The sequence below is a fragment of the Convolutriloba macropyga genome, chromosome 4, assembly GCF_964194025.1.
Source record: "Convolutriloba macropyga chromosome 4, txConMacr16.3, whole genome shotgun sequence".
NCBI lineage: Eukaryota > Metazoa > Xenacoelomorpha > Acoela > Convolutidae > Convolutriloba > Convolutriloba macropyga.
In genome coordinates, this window is record NC_134471.1 from 73,096,547 (window position 1) to 73,123,395 (window position 26,849).

Consider the following 26,849-nt stretch of genomic DNA (forward strand, 5'->3'; position numbering starts at 1 on the left):
AAAGAAAATCAGACGAGAAGAGAAAAATCAGAAAAGAAACAGTTGAATAGCCTAATCATACATACATTCGAGCATCAAATATCAAACTTAACTCTTCTATTTAAACAAAAACTCGCCAAATTCATCCGCAATTTTCACTGATGTTGCCCATTTAAGTCGAGATCTAATTCAATGCAACAAATTTCTTTGAAGTGGATGAATTTTGACCGTTTCAGAACTCGAACCGGTTCCAAACAAAAACAACCAAGTGATTGAGTTTGATATTCAAACAGAAAACCTTATCAGTTCATTTCAGATTTTAATTTGTAATGTTTGCTGATAGTATAATGGTTAACTCTGTTTTTATGTTTTGTTTGAAACGTTTCTTCTTATTTCATTGAAATAAAACAGCCAAAAGGTTAACGCTTGCATGTATAAGCAGCTAAGAAGTACTTAAGGTAACAACATTTTCTTTAACTGTGGTAGTTTGTTTCGACTGCAATTGAGCTATTCTCAATTTGAGTTTGTCAATCAACGGCTGCCGCTTGAATCTCTCTGCTTCTGAGAGGAGGAACTTCAGCACACTCAACTGGTAGTTGGGGGGTCCAGTTATGTTATTGCACATGGTGTCCACTGTCATCTCAACTGAAACCAGGAGGCGGGTTAAACCACAATTATACCGCAAGATCCCAAAGGTCACTTCAAAATACAATAAGGGAATTTTCTGGCTATTCAATTTATTAATCACATTAATAATGTTGTCACGGCCTTACTAGGTGCCTCCTAAAAAGTTTGGTAGACCTGTGACTCAGTCGAACTAAATGGGTTATTATTCCATCCCTCCTAGAAATGAGGGTTAGGAACTTCATGTTAGCATGGCCTTCTTTGTTTAGTCAATTTTGACAAACCGATATCTTTTGCGGACAGATTCAATGTGGTGGCATTGAACATTGATACAGTTACTTTGAGCAAAAAACCTGATTTAATTTTTGCATTAATCACTTCTGCTCGCATCATAAAATGGAATGTTTCACCTTTAGGTTATTTTCATTTTCAAAAGCATAAGAAATTCGACTTATAATAACAGCAAGAGACATATCCAACCACCAATTATTGCAATCGTGCAACTTTTCCTACTACACAACGAATACGATTCGCTTCGAGGCTGTCCTTTTTCTGAGATCTTTCCGGATCGTGTAGAGATGAAGTTAAATGTGATAAGCTGATATAGCTTGAAGCATAAATCATAATATCGTTTGAAAGAGCTCATTTAATCTAAAAATTTTAATCTGCACTAAAATGGTGAGCGGTAATAATACCAAATGCTTTTCTGCTTGTCATACATTTTTTAAAAGGTGGTTTTCATGCAACTTCTGTCAGATTTCTTAGTCATTTACAAGTTTGTCTCTAACCTAATATTAGAGTGAATCGTTTTGCAAGGGTGAGCAGTTCTCAATGTTTAACGTTTTTTTAGTTCTTCGTATATGGCTATTGGTTCAAAGGGGAATCGACTTTTAAAATTGTTGAATTTTTGATTAAAGCTTGCTTCACTTCATTTTCCATCTATCTGACAACCAATTTAGAATAATCTGCTCCTCTAAAATCTATGTTGAGGTAATCCTTTGGAATCTTAGAGCATGCTGTTAAATCTAAGCATAGCCGGCAGATTGCCGGAATAGCTACGACAGAATAGACTCGCGTGCCGTATAATAGAGATCGAAACAGATACAGATCTAAATAGAAAATTGACGCCGCTGAAAAAGCTAGGTAAAAAAAATTAGCGATAAACTGATAAAGCTTGTTAACATTCATTCCGCAGAAGCGTTTTATTAGGGACCATTACTGTACATATAAGTTCCTTTGACCTCAAACTAATTCAAATTAAACTTAAGTCTTAAAGAGCAAAGTCATTTAATTGAGAGAGCTAAGTCACGTATGACCAAAATCTAATCACGCAAATGATCTTAAAACCTTTGCTAAGGAGAGAATGAGAAATGACATCACGCGTGCAAACACCATTAGTGAGATGAGGAAGTCATTCAGAAAATTTGACTTTTTCAGCTTTGCTGTGCGAACAAATGTAAACGAAAAAGAGCGTCAGGCGACGAAACAAAAAGCATAGCCGGAAGAATTCCGCGAGCCAACTCGAAGCATCAAAACTTCTCAAAAAACCGTAATTGCAGATGAAGCCATTACCTTTTGTATTAAACCATTAACTCATTACCTCCCTGGGTCTGATCTGAAAATTGGTGAAATTCAAAAAAACCATTGTCACCAAGAGAAAAATGTAGCAAAATCTTATATTATTGAAAACGATTGCTAACGTTAAAAAGTCCGAAATAGCTAGGATGGTCAAAATACTGATAAGTTGAAAATCCTGACAGGACTATGAATTGCCTTCAAATAATTCATAATTCTAATCTCAAAAAGATCGGGAAAGCAAACGGCAGATAATAATCTTAGACACCAAGTTAAATTTTTCAAAAAAGAATGCTCAAATTTAAGAATCACAAAACCACTTTGTAATCACTGCAATTAAATAAAAAAACACATACTTCTTCCTTGATGTATACATTCTAGACAAAATGATTTCATACTAATTCAAAAATTAAATTAATAAGAAAAGACATAAGCAACAGAATAATCAAAAGCAAAATCGTCAAAACCACACCAAGATCTGAAAAAAATTGCAAAAATAGTAATAAGTGGAAATTTTGGAAACGGTTCTCTAGCAAACACCCAGTACTGCCTTATGTCGAATGAAATCAATTGCGAACCAAAGAAATTACGAAAATCTTAGAAAAAGCTGAAATCTTGCAATTTTCTAACAACTGAAAAAATCAATATAACAAACAGAAATTGAGGTGCCAGGACAATGCTAGAATGATACAAACTAGAATGTGAAGACTACGGACAATGTAAGGAACACTGTAACAGAAAAACTAATTCTTGATTTTTTGAAAGTTAAAAATTAAAATAAAAATCAAGAAAAACGAATACATTTCGTTATTCGAGACATAGAAAAGACAACGAGTCATCCGGGACAAAGATCTATCTTCCTGAACAGAACAAAAAAAACGAGGGAGCCGAAATCAAACATACGAAACATTGAAACATTTTGCAGAAAAATGTTAAATAAATTTTTAAGACTGCATTTATAAAAAAAAATTTAACTGTTTTTCAAAAAAATTAACGCAAAAAATGATTGAATTTTTATTGAAAGAAAATAAAGTCCCTCATGTTACACCAAAAGACTATTTCTAGTCATTAAAACCAAAATACAAACAAAAAACAGAAAAATTGAAAAAAACTACCAAAATCGGATTAGAATATAAACAATTTTATAAAACAAAACTACATCGAGGTAGAAAGAAGAGTTGAGTATATGAATTATCAAAGGGAGGTTGCTATATTAACTGATTTTTGACGAAAAGACGACTGAAAGATCCAAAAATGAGGGATCCAAAAGATCAAGAAATTTCTAGAAAAAAAGCCAAAAAATAACTAAAAAATCAAGATATATGTGCCAATTTTGAACTTCAAACGCATTTTCAGGCTCTGCGAAACACTGTGGTATCATTTTCCGAGGTTTACATTTCAATGTAGCATCGAATAAAAATTATTTCGGTTATCTATATTTGCCATTCAGTCAAAAACTACTTTTCAAAGTCAAAAAGTCATTGACTAAACGCAGCGCATGATCAAAAAACTTCTCTCGCTCAGAAAAAATTAGTTCACACGGCAACTTTACTCTTTCGCTTTTAGGTCAGAACATCGTCTGAACGAATAGTACTTCCGGTAAAAAAAAACCTAAAAAAAGAAAACCAATACTTCTCTTCGAGTCGTAAAAACCAAGGACACCGCACAATAGCTCCGCTCAGCTTACAGCTTCGCAGCTATAATAAAATGTTACTCACGTTCCGCGTGGGGATATCTGATGACTCTGCAGATAGCATGCACCAAATCATCAGTTCGCTTTTTCCACTTCTCTTCATCAAACACCTCTATTATTTCACGGGATTCGTGGTGTTTGTTCAAACTTGATGCAGAATCAGTTGATCTACTTGTTAATCCATTTGAGAGCTGTCTGCTGTCTTTTCTGCTTAGGCTATCTTGGTTGTTTTTGAATGCACTCTTCAGCAAACCAGCTTTGCGCTCTTTGGGTTTCAGTTTAACTAAAGAATTAACAATGTTCAATTAATGCTACAAGATGCCAATTTCTGTCAATCATGTACATTGTAAGTTTTCTTCAAACATAGGCAGTTAAAAGGGATTCTTCGCATCTAATTTTCTACATAAATTGCTCAATATAAAAATTTTTATTTAATCATGTTTTTGACTTAAATCTTTAATAAACTTGGAGCATAACGGACCTTTATTTTCCACATAGTAACATAGTACCAATCTACGAAATAAATGATCCGATGAAAAATTAAATGATCCTTTCACGAATTAAAACTGCCGATTCGAAAAAAAGCGTGAGGGGGGGACGAGAGGGGGTAGGGGGTCCAAATCGCCAGGTGAAGAGGGTGGACGGGAGAGTGCTGGGGGTCACGGGGGGTCAATTTTTTTTAGGATTAAGAACCCCCCTTCACACCAAGAAATGGTCTCTTCAAAACAGTTTCGGTGAACCGGACACTTAGAGACTAGCAAGGTGCTCAATCACATGAAGCCCTCCCCGCTTTACCTCTTTATCCCATTCTTGAGGACGAAAAGTTGTGCCAGACAGAAAATCGTTCCAGCGAAAAATCGGGTGCGTGAAAAAAGACCACAGGACTAATATAATTGCTTCAAAACTTTGTTTAGAGCAATTAATAATCGAAGTGACATTAATGAACCAACGAAAAAATAGAAATCAAATAAAATTTTGTCTGAAAACCATTTTATCATTTCAACATACCTTTCCCATTTGTAGTGGCAACGGCTGAAGACCCGCTATTGTTCACGACTCCATTCTGTTCATAAGCTGAAGGAGGCATACTCGGGGGTTTAATCCTCTTGCCAGGCTTGTACATGACAACTGGGGACGGAGGAGCTTGTCGTTTTCCACTGCTGCTACCTGATGGTGAAAAGGGAGAGTTCTGATTGGCTAACGAAGACGACAGAACTTGGTGCTCGTCAAAGTCTTCTGTCTCGTCGATCATCATCTAAACAGAACAACACATACAAAACAGCTGAAGAGTCAACCCGTTCACCTGACTAGACTGCTGACAACTAACGAGCAATAGAATCTCAATTTCGACTGCAGCCAATTCATAATAAGCAAGAAATAAAGTCAAACCAGTCGCAAATTGAAACCCCGCTAAAAGATAGACCAGCAGGTCCCAAAATATTTTATACACTTTTTTGCAGCATATTGACAAAAATACCGTCTCCGAATTTCTGACACTGATAAGTCAGACAAAAATTGAATGTTAAAAATCTATGCATTCGGAATTCACGATAACCAACTAATTTTACAAGGAGCGAAATGTGAAAATTGACAAAACTAACCTTATCGCGGTCGGATCCAGAGCCACCAGCTAGTTTGTACGGGTTCCCAAACGCATGCTGCCTGGGAGGGGTAGGGTCCAACTCTCTAAGAGGAGCGACTCGGTTGTTCACACTCTCTTGGTAGTTGCCCATTGCACTGATCGCTATGCTATGCTTGTCAACTGAAACAACACAAACATAATCCAACTAATGTCGGAAGAATTGCTCTCGAACTAAAGGCGGCGGTAAAACATTTGACCCGACCGGGATTCGAACCATTGAACTCCCGCTTCATAACCATATGCACTACCCACTCGGTCCTTATATTTGCTTTGCTGCAATTTATTTTATATTAGCAACAAGCTGTAGTGAGAACAATAGAGATCACTCAAAAATGTAGAACGAAAGCGTGAAAAAGTCACTTGAGAAGTCAAGGAATGTTCTAGAAGAAAAGCGCAAAACCGGTCAAGCGCAAAAGTTGCATAAAAACCAACACCTTTACAATAACTGCTATGAACTTCGTTCAAGAGCAATTAAAAACAACTGACAAGCCCATATTGGAAATCAAAACTCATAGGTGGGAATTGCATCATCTTATAACGTTTCGCTGATGTTGTGGTCTATTTTCTTATAAAGGCAAATGTTGGCGACACTTGACTTCATGTAGTCAAGAGGGTTTTTAAGTAACGCAATTATGCGTTTTTACTGTTTATCGACTGATTTCCACAAAATTGAAAAATTTTTGTCCAATGGCTACCGAGGACAATTCATTTAATTTCGACTAATCGAGCTTTCGTCTAATATCCTACGCCCTTTTCTAGGCATTCGCATTTCTCAAACGATCAGCTTTAAGGCATTTTAACAGCTAAAATGTCTGTCTTGTCTAAAAATATTAACTTTTCACCTCAACAATTTTATCTAAAGACTGCCGAAAAATAGCCGCCGTTGATTCCAATAAGCATGATTGGGATTGAAATAGAAGATATCGAAAAAAAGATTTTATACAAAAACATTTTTTAAGTCCAATTTATTTTGATGGCATTTCGTAGTTGAACATACTTCTGTTTCTTAGAGAGAGGCTACAGGGGCTACTATCAATACCAATAAGCATAAGAGATGGTAACTAAGACTTAGAGGAACGACGTTCAAATAGCGGGCATCTAAAATTGGGCTTTATGGGTTTATCCCCGTTTCTATTTCTGACTTCAATTTTTTATTCTGACTCTGTTAATTTTGAATTGCTTTGCTGAGCAACTGATGTTCAAATTCACTTTTAGCAGAATGAGAGAAGAGAGAAACTAGCCTAGATAAGTCAAAAAGATTTCACGCAAAATGCTGAAAAAGCGGCAAAATGATAAAGCGAAAAAAAGTTCGACGAAGTAAAAAAAACATAGCAGGACAACTCCTGACGTACAATTCAAAGAATTTTCATTGACTAAACAGAAAACTAGACCTAGAACGGACTATGAATGGATTGTAAAAACCATTTAGAAAAAAACCCGATCCAAAAAATCGAAAAAACAGTTAAAATCAAAGTGAAAATGCCGCATGTGAACAAAAAACCACTACCGATAAAGCGAATTTTTGTTCAAACACCGTTTTCTCACTCTACTTTAAATTTAGAGCGAAAAAATTTCACGCCACAAAACCACTCGCTTTTTCGCTCCATTTCCTGTTTCGGCGTGACCAAAATCACTACTCCAATTTGACTTCAAAAATCATGTAAATGTGTGAACAGATCTTAAAAAAAGGACTTCTCCAATACTCCTCTTCGAGTCGTAAAAAGACAGCGCCCCAATACAACTCAAATTCTTTGAATTGTAAAAAAAAATTAGGAGCGCTATAATAGCCGGCTGAGAAGATGAGGGCGGCTATTAAAAATGTTAATTGCTAGTGCCACCTCATCGCGGTTGAGGCAGAACAGTCCGCAATTCTCTTACCCATATCGTAGAAGGGTCTACCCCAGAAGGAGAGGTTGCTGAAGTTGTTCCTCATTCTTGTCACCTGATCAACAAGCGAGTCTCTCTTCGTATCAAATGGATTCCTAAAATATCGCACAATTTCTCATTTTAGCATCAACTATACAGAGAGAGTAGAGTATCTTTAGCCTTTATCGGCACGCACTAACAGATCAGCACGCGTTTAAATAATCAAAAGACTTCAACGGAAATTATAACTGATGTTTGTCACAAAATGATGTATTTAGATTATAGCCATGAAAACGACGAAAATAATTTCGGTACCTGCGTAATCGCAGCGGAATAGTATTAGGCCTACAGTAGCCTGTTCTCAACTGCCCTTTTTTATTATTCCCCACATTTCAGACTGTTCTTTTAATGAGCAGCATTGCTCTTTTTGGTGACTTTGGCCACTTTTATTTGCGTCTGAAACTTTCACGTGGTACCATCATTGCAGCCAACATTGTTCAGGCTATGATCAACCTGAAGTTATGGTTAAGTAAGAGCTCATCCTTACACAGACAGCTTCACGGAGGCAGGGGATTGAACTCTCAATCATTGGCATGTGAATCACACCTTACACATTACTAAATGAAATGCCAAAACTAACCGAAACTTGTCTGGTTTAAATTTGGGGTCGATGTTGGGTATGACGTAGCCAGCAAATGCGTGAGGCTCTGCAGGTGTCATTTCCCCTCCGCCTGCACCCGCTGTTGCTGACTTGGAGGAGAAAAGGTCAAAGGACTCTCCAGTGAGTGAGTTTATGAGCTGATGGAAGTTAGTTTGAGAGTTGGAACTGCTCGAATCGACAGCAGAACTAAAATAATTGGTTTTCAATTTAAATTGCACGTCTTTACCACAGAACAGCAATAGGAGGTGCCTTTAAAACTTTTTAGAAACATTTTACAAATACAAACTTCCTATGGCCAGTTTCATTCTCTTTTACGTTTTTCTTACGATAAAACCTTATCATAAGAAACCGATTTTTGTTTAATAAAATATAGTTTTATAGACTGATCCAGAGCTATCAAAATCTAAACCTCAAGTATAACCGCTGTAAAATGAGCGACTTTGATGAGACAAATTGGGCAAAAAAATTGTCCAAATTTTCTGTTCAAAGTCACAAAATGAACGTAAAGCCAGCATCAGGCTACTTGAAGCCGAACGCTAAGACACCACCGATCCATAGCAATTAGTTTAAGAAAAAAACAGCAATCAGTTTAAAATGTGGCGAAGTTTACCGATAATTAAAATGACTTAAAAACAGTCAACAGTCTACTAAAATTGAATCTGGAGGCTCTGCTTACCTCTCACTTACTTGGATGATGACGCAAGCAAAGCACAAGTTCTACAGTAAACATCAAAATCTCGATCTGTTAAGTAAATCGCACTCGTGTCTTGGAGTGACAAAATGGTTCAAGGCAACATGGCGGAAGGCCCAAGCGAATTAACGATTAGAGAATCGGAGAAGTAGATATTCCTAGAGTGTCGGCACAGGCCTTCAACAGGGTGAGGATGGGGGTGTTGTGGGGGGGGGGGGGGGGAGGGGGTCAACCTCTAAGAACCGCCCTTCACACAAGTCTCCAAAACAGTTTCGGTGAATTCCATACATAGAGTAAGTATAGTAAGCCGAAAGGCTCTAAGAGCCCTTTTTCCCTCCGGGCTTTACCTGTTTATCCCGTTTTTGAGGACGAAAAGTTAAATGGTCATACCGAAATAAAACGATCAGAATAAAATTTTATAGTACAAAAAATCGCATTGAAAAAGACCAGCAGGACGATATAATTGCTTCAAACTTTTCACGGAAGGAAGCCAAACTTGTCATTAAAATTAAGTGCTAACGAAATATATGTTAACAAATTTTACTCGAGATCAATAATACTCCTTGAAAAACAAACTGGTTCAAGGTATACGTGACCATATTGGGGAACCTAAGATACCTTTTTTTCGTTACTCACTTCAAAAATTCTCAGACTCAAACTCACTTGGGAATGACTGTGATGGCCGCATCGCTGGGAACCCTCTCCTGCCTCGCTACTAATGCAGATATTCTTTCGGCCTCTTGTTTGGACAACTGGGATAGACTCTTCAGGTAGTTGGCCATACTGTGGCTCTGATAGTAGTCCAGTGACTCTGGCACCAAATGACCAACGCCTAGCTTCTTCAGTGATTCGCGTAGAGGCTAAAACACAGTAGAGGGTGAAAATTTAAGGCAGACAGGAGTACAAATTTTCATCTTTTTCATTGCAAATACTTTTTTTAATCTCATTGATTATAACTTTACCAATTAACTGTTAAACAGTTAACTGTGAGCCAATTAACTTTGAAAAGACCTTTTAAAGTTAAATTACACCCAAGTTGAGAATATTGCAGCTACTTTCGGGTGGCAGACTTCAACGCACGCTCATTGCCTCCGTCATATTTTAACACACGGGAGTAATCTACACAATAGTAACTAGATGAACGCTATCCGGAAATTGCATATACAAATGAATATTACCACACGGTTGTTATCGCCACCGAGAAGTTATCAAACTCCGAGGCGAAGCCGAGGTGTTATGATAACTTCGAGGGCGATAACGACCGTGTGGTAATTTTTTTAATCAACACCTGTTACGATCATTTCAAAACTGAACACAGTTTTATTGGTTTCTCTTTTTCATTTTTTGAGGACAATTACATTTCCAAAGGTGAGTGATATTTCTTCGGATCTGTTCTTCCTTTTGTCCTCATGCGCCCCCTCGCCCCACCCCCCCTCGCCCCACCACCACCCCCCCCCCCCTCGCCCCACCACCACCCCCCCTCGCCCCCACAGACACACTAACACCCACACCCTCACAAACACACGCACACGACACACATGCATGAACACACACACGCACGCACAGAAACACACAACACACACACCACACCACACACTCATACCACAAACACCACACACACAAACACACACACTACACACTACACCCAAACCACACACACACACCACCTACACACAACACACATCCACATACACACACACCACGCACAAACCGCTCTCACACACACACACCCCACCCACACCACACACACACACACACACCACACAAGTTTTCTTGGACTACAAGGTTATCAAACTGTTTCCATCATTAGACTACGAGTTTATCACCACTCTTTTATCGCCACTGTTTACTTAGTAACAGTGGCGACAAAAGAGTGTGATAAACTCGTAGTCTAATGCTGAAGTGTTTTTCCATCGGGCATTAAAATTTATTACACTGGCAGTTTATTTAACTGCTTTTATCGCAACAAGTGTTGATTAAAAAAATTTTAAAGTATGGACAATTTTGCTTCTCTGTTGCGGTGGAAAATAAGTTTTTAACCTCCATAAGTTTTAATATTAAGTAATGGTATATCTCATTAGCGTATAGAGAAGAAAGGATATAGATTCAATGTAGTTCAATTTGAATTTAAACTCACAACGGCATAATACAAAGGGACATAGCTGATGTAACTATCAAATCTCTTGCACCACTCGGTTGGAGGTTTGCCCTTGTGCACCCGAACTAGTTCCCCAATAAGGGGGAATAGAAGAGGGTAGTTGTAGGGATATACGTGCAAGTTCACTTTCCTCCCATCAGCGTGGGCTCGGAGGTAGCCAAACGGTTGCCCCAGACCGTGCTCGCCTGGCCCACTTTTGGCAATGAAAACCTGTCACAGCAAAGCATTATTAATAAGATCCAACCTAGAACTTGAAACAAGAGGACCTAAACCTTTCCCCTGAAAATTATAACATTTTTAAAGAATTCTGATAAACTAGTTAAAAACAAATAAATGCCTCCTTGAAAAACTTCTGGTGCAATTTTGCTGCTTGCGGTTGGTCAAACACAAATCAAGATCAAAATGTCGGCCGAAATAATACCCCCAAGCACGCGTGCTATATTTCTACATAGTAACGTGCTCTATAACAACACAAACGTAATGAGGTCATAAAATCACTTGGGGGGTGCATTAAAAAAACGGGGGGGGGGGGCATAAAAACACTGCGTTAAAGATTAAATTAAAACCTGGTGGCGAAATTAGAAAATACTTTCAAAAGCAGTTTTACGATTTTTTCATCAACTCAAATTACAATAAGGCCACATGAGCGGTAATCATATTTTAATGTACAGCAGTTTTAATCACAAGCTGAGATACGGAGTGTAGTTGAGATTTGAACTGATTACCGGCCATGCAAACGAGGACGACTTTCTCTCTAGAATTGATTGTGTCATTGGACAACCTTCAATCTCATACACATCTGAACTGATGTAGTCGCACTCTAACGGCTCCACGTCTTGGGCTACAACTGTCACCTCAGGATGGGATGTCCGCGGACACTGAAAACATTAGTATTGCTACTCCAAATTTAAATTGACATTCGGTAAGGGCAGAATGTATGTGACGAATTCAAAGCATTAATTTCGAAACTTTCCCACAATACATTCTTGCTAAGAGCGTAATATCGATATCCGTGTCTCTCTCATTATAGACCCCACAAATTAAATCCCCATTTTTGTATATTTACGGACATAGGAGTGCAGGCTATAATGGGAAATTTATATAATAAACATCGGAAACAATTCTAGCGCTTTTCAAAATTAAATTACTGTTGACAAAATCTCGACTATATCATAGACAATTTGCGAGATGTGCTTAAAAGCAGAAAAAACAGACGCTCATGCTACCGTTAACTCTGATGATACCAGTCATACGTAGAAAGGCTGTTGACACAAAATGCCCCTCTTACCAGTTCGTGCATGTTTCTGTCAGTGAAGTAAGGTTCTGGAATTGGCCACTGTCCATTTGGCTGTCCTTTCACTGGAGGCTTCACTATTATCATCTTCTGGCAATTGCTGAACAACGGAGGCGACTTCTCAGACTCTGAGACGCCATTTGTGAGGCCATTTGTCTCAATTTCTCTCTTGCCTTGAACAATGAAAAGTTTTAGAATATACATAATTAAACTTACGTTGGACGAAACTTCCGCAGTAAGGTGCTTTTTTATTTGGATAGCTGTTTTCAACTTCCATTCGACAAGTCATTACTGTCCGTTCCTTTACAGTTATCGATACATTTAGGAGGCGAATAAATTTACTCAAATATGTAAGTAGATTCCATTTTATAATCCTAATATATAGGTGTCGAGCATTTTAAAACGGATTTCGCTTACGCTTTTCCCCTATCTTTGCCGCATTATCATAAAGAAAACGAGAATGTTGCTGGTGAAAGAAAATCCGAGCGATGAAAGGAGTGAGGTGATTAGAGATTAAACGAAAAATTTAGACAGTAAGATCCACAATCACTAAATGTGCAAATATGTATGTAGCAACGGACAGTAATGATAATGTAATGAGTAGATAAAATTACATTTTCCTTCATAAAACTCTACATAAAGATGATACATTGCGTGGATGTCTGATGAGAAAATTAAAAACTTATTGAACACTGTATGAAGGTGCTGAGAAATTGAACAATATGAACAATATGAACAATAAAAAATGAAATATTGAGAAATTCTCTTGAGGAGAAACATTTTACCTAGTTTTGTGAATCCAGTAAGCGCAGCTTTGGATGAACTGTGAATGAATTTGAGCACCACTCCGTGTAGTAGTTTCTGGGATATGGATTCGAGACACTGGTTCAGGACCTTCATTGACGTCACTTTGTACGACCGACCTGCATAACACAATACATTTAACCAATCCAACCCAAGAATTTTGGATTTCACTGCGTTACGATTGAAACTTGAAACGTCTTTAACGGTTGAAAGCAGAAACTCAAAGTTGCTTTGTGTTTACATTTCACTTGAAACGTCCGATTCAGTTAATAGGTTTCGCGCGTCCATTTGTTTGAGAATGTTTGCAAATTTCTATTCGACTTCACTCAACGTAGTATGATACAAAGTTATCACGGGGCGGTGCGCAGTCTGAAAGTGGGGTCTGCCAGGGAAACAATAGTTCCTAATTCTGCTTCACTACGCAGAATTATAGGCGGTTTCGGTGAATTATATATTTAAAGGACTAGTAAAGCCCTAAGAGAACTAATCAGCAACTTTATGCCCCTGATCTTTACAGTTTCTCCTGCTTCTCACGATGAAGTCACAAATACTGTCGGTCAGGCGACTAACGGTTGACGAAAAACTCCATAAACGCAAACAGGACAAACAATTGCTGCAAACATTGTTTGAGAGCAATTAAACATAGCAAGCATGTGGCCCATAAAACCATGAAATGGATTGTTTAGTCAATTAGTTTGCAACAGTTGATCTTTGTAATAACATTCGTTATAGGTTTACGCCACTGAATTTCAAAAACGGCCATTTCTCAGGGTATAATAAGTGATCAAGAAGACTACCTGTGAATGCACAAATCTACTTTGTATACAAACACAAAACTTCCGGAAAATTTTCCCGAAACGATATGAAAAAGTCAGTTAAGCAAAACTAAAAGTTAACTGCGAAAATTTAAATCAAATTACTGTTCACGGGGCGTAGGATACTAGGCAAACACTCGATGAGGCGAAAGACATTTTTCCAGCCATTAGGCAAGAATTCTGAACTGAAGTTTTGTGGAAATTAGACGAATATCAATTAAAACGCTTAAAAGAGGTATTGCAATATCCGCTTATATTATGATATAAATAAGTGAGTATAACAAATGACTACTATAAAAATAACTGGAAAATAGCTCGAAAACAATTAAAATTCGACCAGAATTTTCGAATTTAGAACATTTCTACTATGTAGATTAATCCCAACTCCTCCATTTTTGTGCGTTTTTTTTTCAACCGGTAGTTCTAAACTATTTACATTGAAGCTATCGATAAATAGTTTAAACATTCACCATTCTTTACCTGTTACTTTTTTTTAAATCGAAATTATTGGCCGTGATGCCACTGAGCAGAGCAAAACATTGAAAACAGTGATAAGATGCAAAACATTGAAAACATTGTGATACATTTTCAAGTACTTTCAAAAACTCGTTTGTATGTGAAGATGACTAATAGGGAGACTTCACACCTTTATGGTATCGAGTGGTTTTGAAGTACCTCTTAAGTGTTTTAATTGGTATTCGCCTAATTTCCACAACTTTAGTTCAGAATTTTCGCCTAACGGCTAAAAAAATTCGTTTGCCTAATCGAGTTTTCGCCTAATATCCTATTCCCCTGTTCACGTCTCAAGACAACTCCAACGCCGTGCTTTAAAAATTGACAGCAGAAACAATTTTTCAAACAGCATCTCGCGATTGTCCAAACCTACAGAAACAAATTTTTCAGAAAGTTCGACAAAATATGAACATCAGTTCTAAAAAACGCCAGTTTCAGGTCGAAATTCAGCTGTGAACTAATATGTTCTAAATAGCTCGCACATTGCCAAAAAAGTTTCCGGCAGACAGTTTCGCAGAAAAGTCTTAAAATGCCAATGCAAAGAATGAGACGGGAAAAATCCGAGAACAATCAGGTCATGTGATATCGTCATTTGATTCAGAGAAATCCTTTTGATTTTAGCTCTTAATAAGAGACATAAAGCCAGGGAATGAATAAGAATTGGAGAGGGGTCAATAAGATCTCTAAGGGGCTTCAAGTTATTATTGTTCCGACCCCTCTTGAGGGGGGGGGGCTATATACTCAAATGGTCTTTTTTCGTTCAGTCAATTTTGGCCGATCGATATATTCATCGTACAGTTGACACTGGTATCATAAGAAAGCTTGTCTAGCGTAGAATATGGAGTTAAAAAGATTTTTTCTATTTTTGTTTTTACAGGGAGTTATTGAGGTTTAAAGTTTTGACAAAATAGAGTGAATTCCGTTGAATTTACTCTAATTTTCCGGAATTTTTTGCCAAAATTTTGTTAAATTTCTTGAAGAAAGTGTTGTTGATTTTATTTTCAAAGACAAAAAAATATTGTGGGCTATTTTTATTTAATTTTTTTGTCAAAAATTCTGGCTAAAAATTTCAAAATTCTTTTTCATCAAAAACAGCACAAAATAAGTTTCTTTAGTCCACTTTGATTAAATTTGCAGGAAGTACACAACCCAACACCACTAACACAAACTTTCTAGACTCAAAAAAAGGGCTATTTCTACTTCAAATTCCGTTGCGAGTGCTCCGTAGTTATAACTTTGCCGTTTTTGCTAACTTTGCTCGTTGATTATCAAAATTTGATTTTTAACAAATAATGGCTTATTGAACTTTGCCTCCATTTTTCTCCTTATTTGGTCAACTTGTAGCCTAGTGTCAGCAATGATAGAATGCTTCTCCTTTTTACTGAATTCAAATAATATCTTTATCACCGTTTTACACCTTAAGTTATGGTTTCCTGGCTTTGATACTACTAGATTTCACATTTTTTTTTCAGTTATTTGCCCATTTTTCACGTTTTCTAGTTTTTGTCATATTATCACGATATTGACAGTTCATACATCACATTATTGGCGTTCAAAATCAGGCACAATCAATAATATTAAAATCCTTAAGGACATAGACTCTTGTTTTAACGGCTTCGACAATACTTTTTCGAAGAATTTTGCAATTTTGTCTTTAACTGTCGTTTTTACTTTGTCTTTTTAGTCGCATGAAATCTCCTGAACAATGGCCTGGTTTTATTGGCTTTTCATGGAACAATAGATGGGCAGATACTCTGATATCACTAGATAACTGATGGCTTTCATGACTTTGAAAACAATTGTGTTCCTTTTATAAGCAATTTTGTTCCTTTTATTGTCTGTTTGTTACCTCGTCTCGTTAATTACAGGCCAAATATGACAATATCGTTGTCAAGCCAAAAATGACAATATTGTTGTCAACATTGTTGTTTCTGTCAAGAATACGTTATGACTTGGCTGCCTTCGAAACGGGTTTTTCACAAAAAAAAGTAAATTAATTTTTGATTTTGTCATGCTTTACGTTCTATTTGTAGACGTAAGATATTCTGGATAATTGCAGCAGGTCTCAAAGGCTTTCTTTGGAGTTTTTCAAATTGACGGATTTTGTTCTTTATAGTCACCAAGCCTTATTATGAACTGGTAGCATATCTTTTCTGGTGAATTATACCTTACTTTGTTTAGTTTGCTTTATCTGACGCTATTTTGACTTAGTTATTAAGTTTTTTGTTTTTTTAAGACAGACATAAATTGTTTGATGTAAATTATGTTTGTTGTTGTTGTTTGATTTTGCTTTTCGCCTTGACTCGATTTATTAATATTAGCATAGCTCATCAATCTAATGCATCATTTTTACTCCGCTGAGTTAATTGCTTTGGAGGCTATCTTTTCGTTCTTACGCCCATTTTTTAAAAAACTTGAATTTTTGGGTTTTTCTATCTATTTCTCATTTGGTAGACAATTATGCCAAAAGTGTAGATGAGCGGGGTCGGAACCTTATGTGTGATCGCACACTACCGAGCCTCCTTGTGTTTTTTGAGTAAAATCAGAGAATCTAAAGATAACCGAATAAAAGCACAGGGTTCATTCCGTTTTTCAGGACTAAAAGTCATGGTCAGATGAAAAACGATCAGACGAAAAGTCGGTAGTACGATAAATCTCATTAAAAAAGACCAATAAGACTAAAATAATTACAAAACTTCATTTAGGAGCAATTAAATAACACCCGGCAGATTGCCGGAAATTAGCCGCCGTTGATTCCCATAACTCTATGGGGATTGAAAGAAATAAATATCAAAAATTGATTTTTCTATAAAAACATTTTTAAGCGCGAGATGTCATTTCGTGATTGAACATACTCCTGTCTCTCAGTGAGAGGCTACAGGGTCTAGTATCAATACCAATAAGCATTATAGATAGTAATTAAAACTTATGAGAACAAAGTTCAAGCACCGGGCATCTAAAAATGGGCTTTATGGATTTATCCCGTTTCCATTTCTGACTTTGATTTTGAGCAGAATGACAGAAGAGCGAAACTAGCCTAGAGAAGTCAAAAAGATTTTACGCAAAAATACATAGCAGGACAAGTCCTGACGTACAATTCAAAGAATTTTCATTGACTCAACAAACAACTAGATATAGAACGGCCAATGAGTGAATTGGGAAAACCATTTCTAAAAAAAATCAGATGAAAAAAACAAAAAATCAATGTCAAAATGCTGCTAGGGAAATGCTGCTAGTCAAAAAAAATCACTAGTGAGATATGTAATTTTGATTCTAACAAAAACTAGGTCCAGAATGAGCTGTGAATGTATTGGGAAAACTTTTTAGAAAAAAATCGGATCTAAAAAATCGAAAAAACAGTAAAAATCAGAGCAAAATTGCCGCATGTGAACAAAAAACCACTACCGAGAAACCGAATTTTAGTTCAAACACCGTTTTCTCACTCTACTTTAAAACTAGAGCGAAAAAAAATTACGCCGCAAAACCACTCGGTTTTTCGCTCCATTTCCTGTTTCGGCGTTACCAAAATCACCACTCCAATTTGACTTAAAAAATCAAGAAAATGTGTGAAGAGATCTTGAAAAAAATAGCCCGAAGAATTCCGGAAACGACTCGAAGTGGAAATCCATTGGAACGCCATCCAACTACTCATCAAACAAAACGTGCCTTCACTAATTTACGATTATCTTGAAACAAAGTCATGAAACAAAAAAGTAAAAACAAAAAAATCATATCTGTTAAAATATGATTAAAAATCTGATCAAATTTTGTTAAAAATTGAGATCCCGAAAATATTATCTCTGCCAAAATAACTTCAACAAAAAACAACTAGTACTTACAAAAACCACTTATGTGAATTTTTAAAAAATACTTTAGGCTAAAATTATGAAAAAAAGCTCGTAAAAACAACTTTCACTGAAAAACTGGAAAAAGTTACTAAATTTTTTAATATTTCAAAAACATATAAATCCAAACAAAAAATCCCTTGAGCCAATAGGGTATCCAGATGCTCGCAAAACAATAGGCAAGTCATAATAGGCAAAGAAACTTAGCTAAAAACAAAACGAAAAACTGCAAAAAATTCAGAAAAATAGATCCAATTTTCGCCATTTTTTTGTCAGATTTCTCAACAAAAAAATGATTCTTACCCACAAAACTGTAACCAATTGTTATCATAAAATTGTTCAAGTAGAAGGGGTTTCTTCAATACCCATTTGAGCCAGTAAAATAAAACAATCGTCAAAAAACCCAAAAAATGGCCCGAAAATCAGCAAAATCCATTAAAAACCTCCGAATTATTATTAAATTCATATTAATTTCCAGAAACCTTCAAACCATTACCAAAACCAGCCTAAAATTAAAACAAAATCATAACCAAAACAAATAAAAAAAACTGCTTTAAAATGCCGCACGTGAACAAAAAAATTTCTCTCGCTTTGAGAAAATTTCTTCACACATCAATTTCTCGCTCTCTCAAAAACAGCGATATGAACAAAAACCACTCTCTTTTCGCTCCGCTCTTCACTTTTGTTCAGCGCCAAAATCACTCCAAATTTTCTCACGCGTTTCATTTCCCGCTTCAAAAATCACTCCAATAAAATTGATTAAAAACATAGCCGGAAGCAAATTCCGGAAACGACTCGAAGTGAAACTCCATTTAAACGCCATCCAACTACTCATCAAACAATACGTTCTTCACTGATTTATGATTATCGTGAAACAAAACCATGAAACAAAAAAGTAAAGACAATAAAATCAAATCTGTTGAAATATGATACAAAATCTGATCAAATTTTGTTATAAATTGAGACCCCGAAAAACTATCTCCGCCAAAATAACTTCATCAAAACAACTAGTACCTACTGAAACCACTTATGTGAATTTGGAAAAAATACTTTAGGCTAAATTATGAAAAGAAAGCTCTGAAAAACAACTTTCACTGAATAACTGGAAAAAGTTATCAAATTTTTTAAAATTTCTAAAGCATATAAATCCAAAGAAAAACTCCCATTAGCCAATAGGGTATCCAGATGCTCGCAAAACAATAGGCAAGTCATAATAGGCTAAGAAACTTAGCTAAAAACAAAAAAAATCGAAAAACTGCAAAAAATTGAGAATAGTTCCAATTTTCGCCATTTTTGTCATATTCCTCAGCATAAAATGATTCTTACGCACAAAACTGTAACCAAATGTTATCATAAATTTGCTCAAGAAGAAGGGGTTTCTTCAATACCCATTTGAGCCAGTAACAAAATAATCGTCAAAAAAACGCAAAATTTAGCCCGTAAACCAGCAAAATACATTAAAAACCTCCGAATTATCATAAAATTCACATGAATTTCCAAATACCTTCAAAGCACTACCGAAACCACCCTAAAAAAAACAAAATCATAACAAACCTCTGAACCAAAATAAGTAAAAAAACTGCTTTAAAATGCCTCACGTGAAAAAAAATTTCGCTCGCTTAGAGAAAATTTTTTCATACATAAATTTCTCACTCTCTCAAAAACAGCGGTATGAACAAAAACCATTCTCTTTTCCCTCCACTCTCCACTTTTGTTCAGCACCAAAATCACTCCAAATTTTTTCACGCGTTTCATTTCCCGCTTCAAAAATCACTCCAATAAAATTGATTTAAAAAACATAGCCGGAAGAATTCCGGAAACGACTCGAAGTGAAAATCCATTTAAATGCCATCCAACTACTCGTCAAACAAAATGTGCCTTTACTAATTTATGATTATCTTGAAACAAAGTCATGAAACAAAAAAGTAAAAACAATAAAATCAAATCTGTTAAAATATGATAAAAAATCTGATCAAATTTTGTTATAAATTGAGACCCTGAAAAACTATCTCCGCCAAAATAACTTCATCAAAACAACTAGTACTTACTGAAACCACTTATGTGAATTTGGAAAAAATACTTTAGGCTAAATTATGAAAAGAAAGCTCTGAAAAACAACTTTCACTGAAAAACTGGAAAAAGTTACTAAATTTTTTAATATTTCAAAAACATATAAATCCAAACAAAAAATCCCTTCAGCCAATAGGGTATCCAGATGCTCGCAAAGCAATAGGCAAGTCATAATAGGCAAAGAAACTTAGCTAAAAACAAAACGAAAAACTGCAAAAAATTAAGAAAAATAGATCCAATTTTCGCCATTTTTTTGTCAGATTTCTCAACAAAAAAATGATTCTTACCCACAAAACTGTAACCAATTGTTATCATAAAATTGTTCAAGTAGAAGGGGTTTCTTCAATACCCATTTGAGCCAGTAAAACAAAACAATCGTCAAAAAACGCAAAAATTAGCCGGAAAATCAGCAAAATACATTAAAAACCTCCGAATTATCATAAAATTCATATTAATTTCCAGAAACCTTCAAACCACTACCAAAATCAGCCTAAAATAAAAACAAAATCATAACCAAACCTCTTAACCAAAATAATGATAAAAACTGCTTTAAAATGCCGCACGTGAACAAAAAAATTTTGCTCGCTTGGAGAAAACTTTGTCACACATCAATTTCTCGCTCTCTCAAAAACAGCGGTATGAACAAAAACCACTCTCTTTTCGCTCCACTCTTCACTTTTGTTCAGCGCCAAAATCACTCCAAATTTTCTCACGCGTTTCATTTCCCGCTTCAAAAATCACTCCAATAAAATTGATTAAAAAAAAGGACTTCTCCAATACTCCTCTTCGAGTCGTAAAAAGGACTTCTCCAATACTCCTCTTCGAGTCGTAAAAAAAGAACTTCTCCAATACTCCTCTTCGAGTCGTAAAAAGACAGCGCCCCAATACAATTCAAATTCTTTGAATTTTAAAAAAATAGGAGCGCTATAATAGCCGGCTGAGAAGATGAGGGCGGCTATTAACTAGAATTTACAGTTTATAACTGATCTTCTCTAGAAAACTCGGGCCAGGCAGAGCTTTACAATAAGAACACAACTGTTAAAAAACCGGAATTCCCTAACATTGTCGAAATCGTTCTGGCTAAAAAAGGGCTCACGTCAGATATTTTGACCACTAATTTAGTAATAGCCAGTAATAGCCAGCGGCCGTAGACCACTAGTAATAGCCAGCGGCCGTAGATGCCAAAATGAAACCTGCTCAATTCCATACATTTGAGATTTAACGTTCAAAACCAATTGCAGTAAATCGGTTGAGCAACTTTTCATGAGTGAAATTATAAAATAAAAACATGCTATACCTCCAGTCACTTCGCAGAGGTCGTTGAGCGCTCGATTATCACTGACGGGGACTCCTGGCTGGCTGAGATTTTCTGGTGCCTCACCAGTGGCTGGTATCTGGAGCACTAGGGAAAAAACCCTCTGGTCCCATCTGTAGGGCTCCGAAGTCAACTCTGAACCACGGACAGATGAGAGAGGTAATGTTAGCTGAAAGATCAAATTGTTATTGTTAGCTTAAATGTTGAGAGTTGAACTCAAAGCTAAATTCAGCGCAACAAAAGCTTGGAGGAATAGATACTCTAAATGCTCTACGCAAACGTTGCCCGAAGAGCAAACTCTGGAAAGACCGATAAGATTGTTTGAGAACAGTAAAGGTCGATTTGAGGAGTAGTCGCACTCTAAAAATTAGAACTACCCATTCCCACCATTGTTACACCATCAACACTAGTTAGCAAAACGCTCAAACTTAACTAGCTCTATGGTATTTTTCCAGCTCCTTTAAAGATTTCTCGAACAGCGAAATGCAGAAACATAACCGACTAACATCGGGCGAATTGCTCTCAAACGACCGGCGAGCGATTGGCTTCGTCAACAGCTAGCCACGGTTTAGTGACCTCAGGGCGCTACCTCTTTATCCCGTTTCTGAAGATGAAAGTCAAATGGGTCAGACGAAAAATCGGCCGAGCGAAACATTGCATAAGAAACGGGTAAAAAATATTTGCTACAAATTGCTTTTGAGAGCAATTAACAATGGTTTCCTAAAAAGTGCCTGTTAGATCATTTATGATAAACAATTCAACTATAACTCATTGATAATGAGTATCAGAGATGATGACATTACGCCACATAACAGCAGCTGACAAGCGGCATCAACGAGAAAAAGGGAGAGAGAGATAAAACGTGAACGAGAAAGAGAAGGAAAGAAAACCTAACCGAAAGAGAGAAAAGCAGAAAGAAATATCTTCCATAATTGGATTCGACACTGCAACTTTTAGTTTTCTAACCTCGTTAATAAATAAATCATATAGAAAACTGAAAAAGGCAAAATCAAAAAAAAGTTTTCAACTTCTCAATAAAAAAGTTCAAAACCATTTTTAGTCTCAAAAGTTCTGTCACGTAACCCATCTCCGAGACTTGAAAAGTTTTGTTGGCCAGTAATGGGCATTAAAATTAGAAAAGGACAAAAAATTAAAATTTGAAAATCGCAAATTTCAACAAAATCTTGCTAGTATACAAGACATTAATATCTTAAGAACCTTTTCATTGTCTCAGGAGACTATCCGGTATCCCTGTTTCAAGCCTGAAATAGTTTCACAGGCTTAATAAAGATCATGCACTTGGAAAAATTTTCCAAAAATTTGAAAAGTTTAAATTTTATCCAAATATGACTAAAACTGGAGTCATAAAAATGTTCATCACCATCCCATTACCTCAAGAAACTATGCAGCAGCTTATTATAAAACCTTGGAGATCCCATGGCCTCTGTTGCCGGAAATTCGAAAACATCAAAAATTGCAAATATTTTAAATTTTCGTGACATTAAAATCTTGAAGAGCATTCCATTACTTATCTCTAAAAACTATGCAGTAACATATTATCAAACCCTAAAGGAAGTTCCGTGGCCCTTGAGGCTAGAGAAGCCTAATAAATGACAAAAAATTTAAAAACTTTAAAAAGTTTTATGAAAAAAAATTGCTGAAACTTGTGATATTAAGTTGAAAATTAATCCATGACGAACGAAAATTTTCCAAAAACTTATTATCAAACCCTAACGGAGGCTTTTTGACCCTTGAGGCTAAAAAAATCTGAATAATTACTATGTCAAAAAATTGAAAAAATGGCAAAAAAATATGCTGCAATTCGTGATGTTAAAATCTTGCAAGACATTCCATTTAATCTAGATATTATTAAGTAGCCTATTTTCAAACCCTAGAGGAGGTTTCTTGGCTCTTAAGGCTGAAAAAATCTAAAAAACGACAAAAAAAATTTCAAAAAACTTTGAAAAAAAGCAAGTTTTATCAAAAAATTGCTAAAATAGTTGACATTAAAAAGTTGAAAAACTATTCCAGGGCCATTAAAATTTTTTCAGTAACTTATTATCAAACCCTTTAGAATGTTTTCTGGCTTCTGGGTCTGGGAAGACCTGAATAAGGAAAAATGTCAAAAAAATTAAAATTGCACCTTTTATCAAAATTTTGGACCATTCGTGATGTTAAAATGATGAAACCATTCCATTACCACTAGAAACAATGCAGTAACCTACTAGTAACCCTAGAGGAGATTCCTTGACACATAGGCTGCTAAAAAACAAAAAATGTCAAAAATTTTCAAAAAGCTTAAAAAAAATAGAAAATAGTATTAATTTGCGTTTTCAGCAAGCGGTTGTTCTTCAGTAGCTAGCCACAGGAGGGGGGGGGGGAGGGGGGAGGTTGGTGTGCACTGAGGCCTGATTGGGGGCAACACTGGCGAACCTCCCTTCACACCATAAGTATAAGTCTCCAACTCCACGACAGTTTGAGCTGAAACAGAGCTGAAAGGCTCTAAGAGCACTTAATGCCCGCTGGGCGCTAACTGTTTATCCCGTTTTTGAGGACGAAAAGTCAAAAGCGTCAGACGAAAAATCGCATAAAAAAGACCGACCGGACTAATATAATTGCTACAAACTTCGTTTGAGAGCAGTTAATAATGACCATTTTAATTGTACAAGGATTGGAGAATAAAACTACTGAAAATTGGAAAAATTAAGTCAAACCAAGCTAATTCAATTGATCATATATCTCAATTGAGCCAATTCATACCCAACTGAATCATAAATAAATTTGTCTTGAATAAACTGGCGAAAAATTTGAATAAACCGGTGAACTGGTTTCTAAAAAATGTTGGTTTAAATGAGCAAGTTCTAATAATTTGTACTTCCTCTTGTTCAGTTCATTTATTAGGAGAAAATAACAACTCGTACATATTGCTCAAGGTAAATCCGAATAATCTATAAGAACTAACCTCTATATCGGGACCTTTATTTGATGAAAAAGCGTGACCATCTGTCAAACACAACAGAAGAGTTGGCTCCAGAAACCACGGATTCCGCCCCTAAAATTGAAAAAGTAATCTGATATTGACAACTTTGAACTTTTAAAATTGTATCCCATGTGTAAAAAAAGGGAACTGTATTAACATGAAAGATCAGATTAAGGACAGCCCTTCACACCATAAAATTTTCTCTTCAAATTTAACAGCTTCGGTAAAACGCATACTTAGAGACTCGTAAGCCGTGAGGCTCTTAAGAGTGCCGCGCAGTCACTTAATTCCCCTCGGGTTTCACCTGTTTATCCCGTTTTTTAAGGACGAAAAGTCTGCTTGTGTCTTATACATGCTAAAATTGTTATATTTTTAAGGTCTTTCGCATTATAGCTTTACTAGTGGGTTCATAAAACGCATAGTCCCCATTATTTAGACAGCCGCATCGTTTTGCATCGTTAAGACTGCACATCAAAACCATGTTAGACTTGAAAAAAGCGCGGGGTCGTTCCCATTATAGCCCCCCAACCCCCCCCCCCCCAGCATAGTGCTCAGATAACCTATAGCCCCCCCCCCCCCCCCCCCCCAATCATGGTAAATATACCATTATGGGGGGGGGGCTATAATTTCATGTGGGGTCTATAATGGGAAAGACCCAAAGCGCGAATCTCATCCGATAGAAAATCAAGTCTTTCAGCCACGGAAGTTTAGCCACAGTCCCTCATTATGGTGCGACTAAATTCATTGCGAGGGGGGCTATAAGTTATATGACAATTAAGCGGGGGGGGGGGGGGGGGTATAATAGGAAAGAGTCGGAAAATCTTTACAAGTCCCATAAAGTTTTGATAATTCTTTTCGCATGCCTTTCTTCAAATTGAGCAGAGATTACCTGCGATATCAAGATCGGGTTTCAAGATCTGTATCGTTTATACCCCCACAGCACAATATGACGCCAAATTACAAAAGTCATGCCAATAACTAAAGTATCCTTGTGACTTGATATAACAGAGGGGCTTGGAGAATTAATTTGCTTGGGGGTCTCAAATGAGAAATATATCAGGTCTTATAAATATTCTGGATCTTTTCCGGGGTATTTCCTAATAGCTCCGGGGGCACGCACTGGGGGCACAAACGGAAAAGATCCAATATTCTTAATATTCTTAATAGAACCTACCATTCCGTAGTTGTCGATTCTTGAAATCATACGATTCAGGTTCAGCATATCGAAGGCGGTTTTGAACCCATCGCCCAAAAGCGTAACACCCGTTGCTGCAAGACATTTGAGCTCGCTCAAAAGAAATTGGGAGTCCTTCCAGTTCACCTAAATTAGGAAACATTGGAACTGAATTCAATTCTATAAATTTCTCTTAACTGTTCCTACCTTAATATTTTTAGGAAACTCTTCTGTGGTCAATAGCATAAAACGGTCAGCAGAAAATCCTCCACTCTTTTGTCGGATCTAAAACAGTACCATTATTGACTGCCAGCTCGACTAGCGTATTGTCTGACATGCTCAAAAACATGTCACATGCTCAGGGGCCTAACCTTGATGAAATTTTCGATTGCAACCTTTGCAATATCAAGAAAAGTAGTCCCATAAAAGCTGCGCTGATTCATGGAACCACTGTTATCGATAAGGAAAAGAATGTTGGGCATTAGAGTTGAAGTGGTGTCTTGGTGAAACTAATGTCCGGAATCCAATATTTTCAAATTTCAAAATTATCATTTCTTAAATTCTTCACTCTCCTTTCTTCGGAGTAATAATCTCTCGAAGTGACGTTTGTAACAACAGCGCTGCTGAATACATTCAATGTTCACTACGGTCGATAGAGGGCGACAAGCATAGTATTTAATCGACAGCATACACTGTTGCAATAAGCATATCTCCGTTGAGCCGAAAGGTATTGATTAGCATCTCCTACCTTTTTGCTATCAACACAACTCCGCCTATTATTTTTCTGAATTTTCCATTGCAACTCAACTGATGAAATTAGGATTATGTTTATCAAAATGAGTAAAGACACATCTTTTTTCGTTTTCACGCTTTTTATGCTAAATGGATGCAAAAATAATTAGCCTCAATAAAAATGAAACGCTCTTACTGTTCAAAATAAAATAATGCAGAATGATTCAAAGATAATTTTACAAAGACACGTCATAAAAAGACCGCCGAGTGAAACGACAGTTTTAACTTATAATCGTGCAATTTAAAGCAAATAGTAGAAATCATCATACCTCATCTTGGCTGCGCGCTACCTATTTAAGCGCGCGATGTAAGTTTTTCAGCTTGTAGTAAAAATACACAGTGACTGTGAACCTTTGGC

The 26,849-nt window shown here is 36.4% G+C and overlaps 1 protein-coding gene across 2 annotated transcripts; it reads right to left on the reverse strand.

Annotated features, from left to right (window-relative positions):
* Positions 1-322: 322 nt before the first annotated feature.
* LOC142337887 (integrator complex subunit 6-B-like) lies at positions 323-26,285 on the reverse strand. 2 transcript variants are annotated; one of them, XM_075387501.1, is made up of 17 exons: positions 26,071-26,285; positions 25,907-25,984; positions 25,700-25,846; positions 24,508-24,597; positions 21,528-21,714; positions 12,969-13,106; positions 12,178-12,356; positions 11,615-11,767; positions 10,869-11,099; positions 9,395-9,591; positions 8,728-8,757; positions 8,020-8,226; positions 7,392-7,495; positions 5,473-5,633; positions 4,880-5,126; positions 3,897-4,154; positions 323-624 (listed from the first exon to the last, which is right to left on the reverse strand). In XM_075387501.1, the coding sequence occupies exons 1-17, from the start codon at positions 26,179-26,181 to the stop codon at positions 422-424; spliced, it is 2,721 nt and encodes a 906-aa protein (XP_075243616.1). In that variant the 5' UTR covers positions 26,182-26,285; the 3' UTR covers positions 323-421. The 2 variants fall into 2 exon arrangements, with proteins under 2 accessions (XP_075243616.1, XP_075243617.1); XM_075387502.1 differs by lacking the exon at positions 8,728-8,757.
* Between the last annotated feature and the right edge of the window lie 564 nt (positions 26,286-26,849).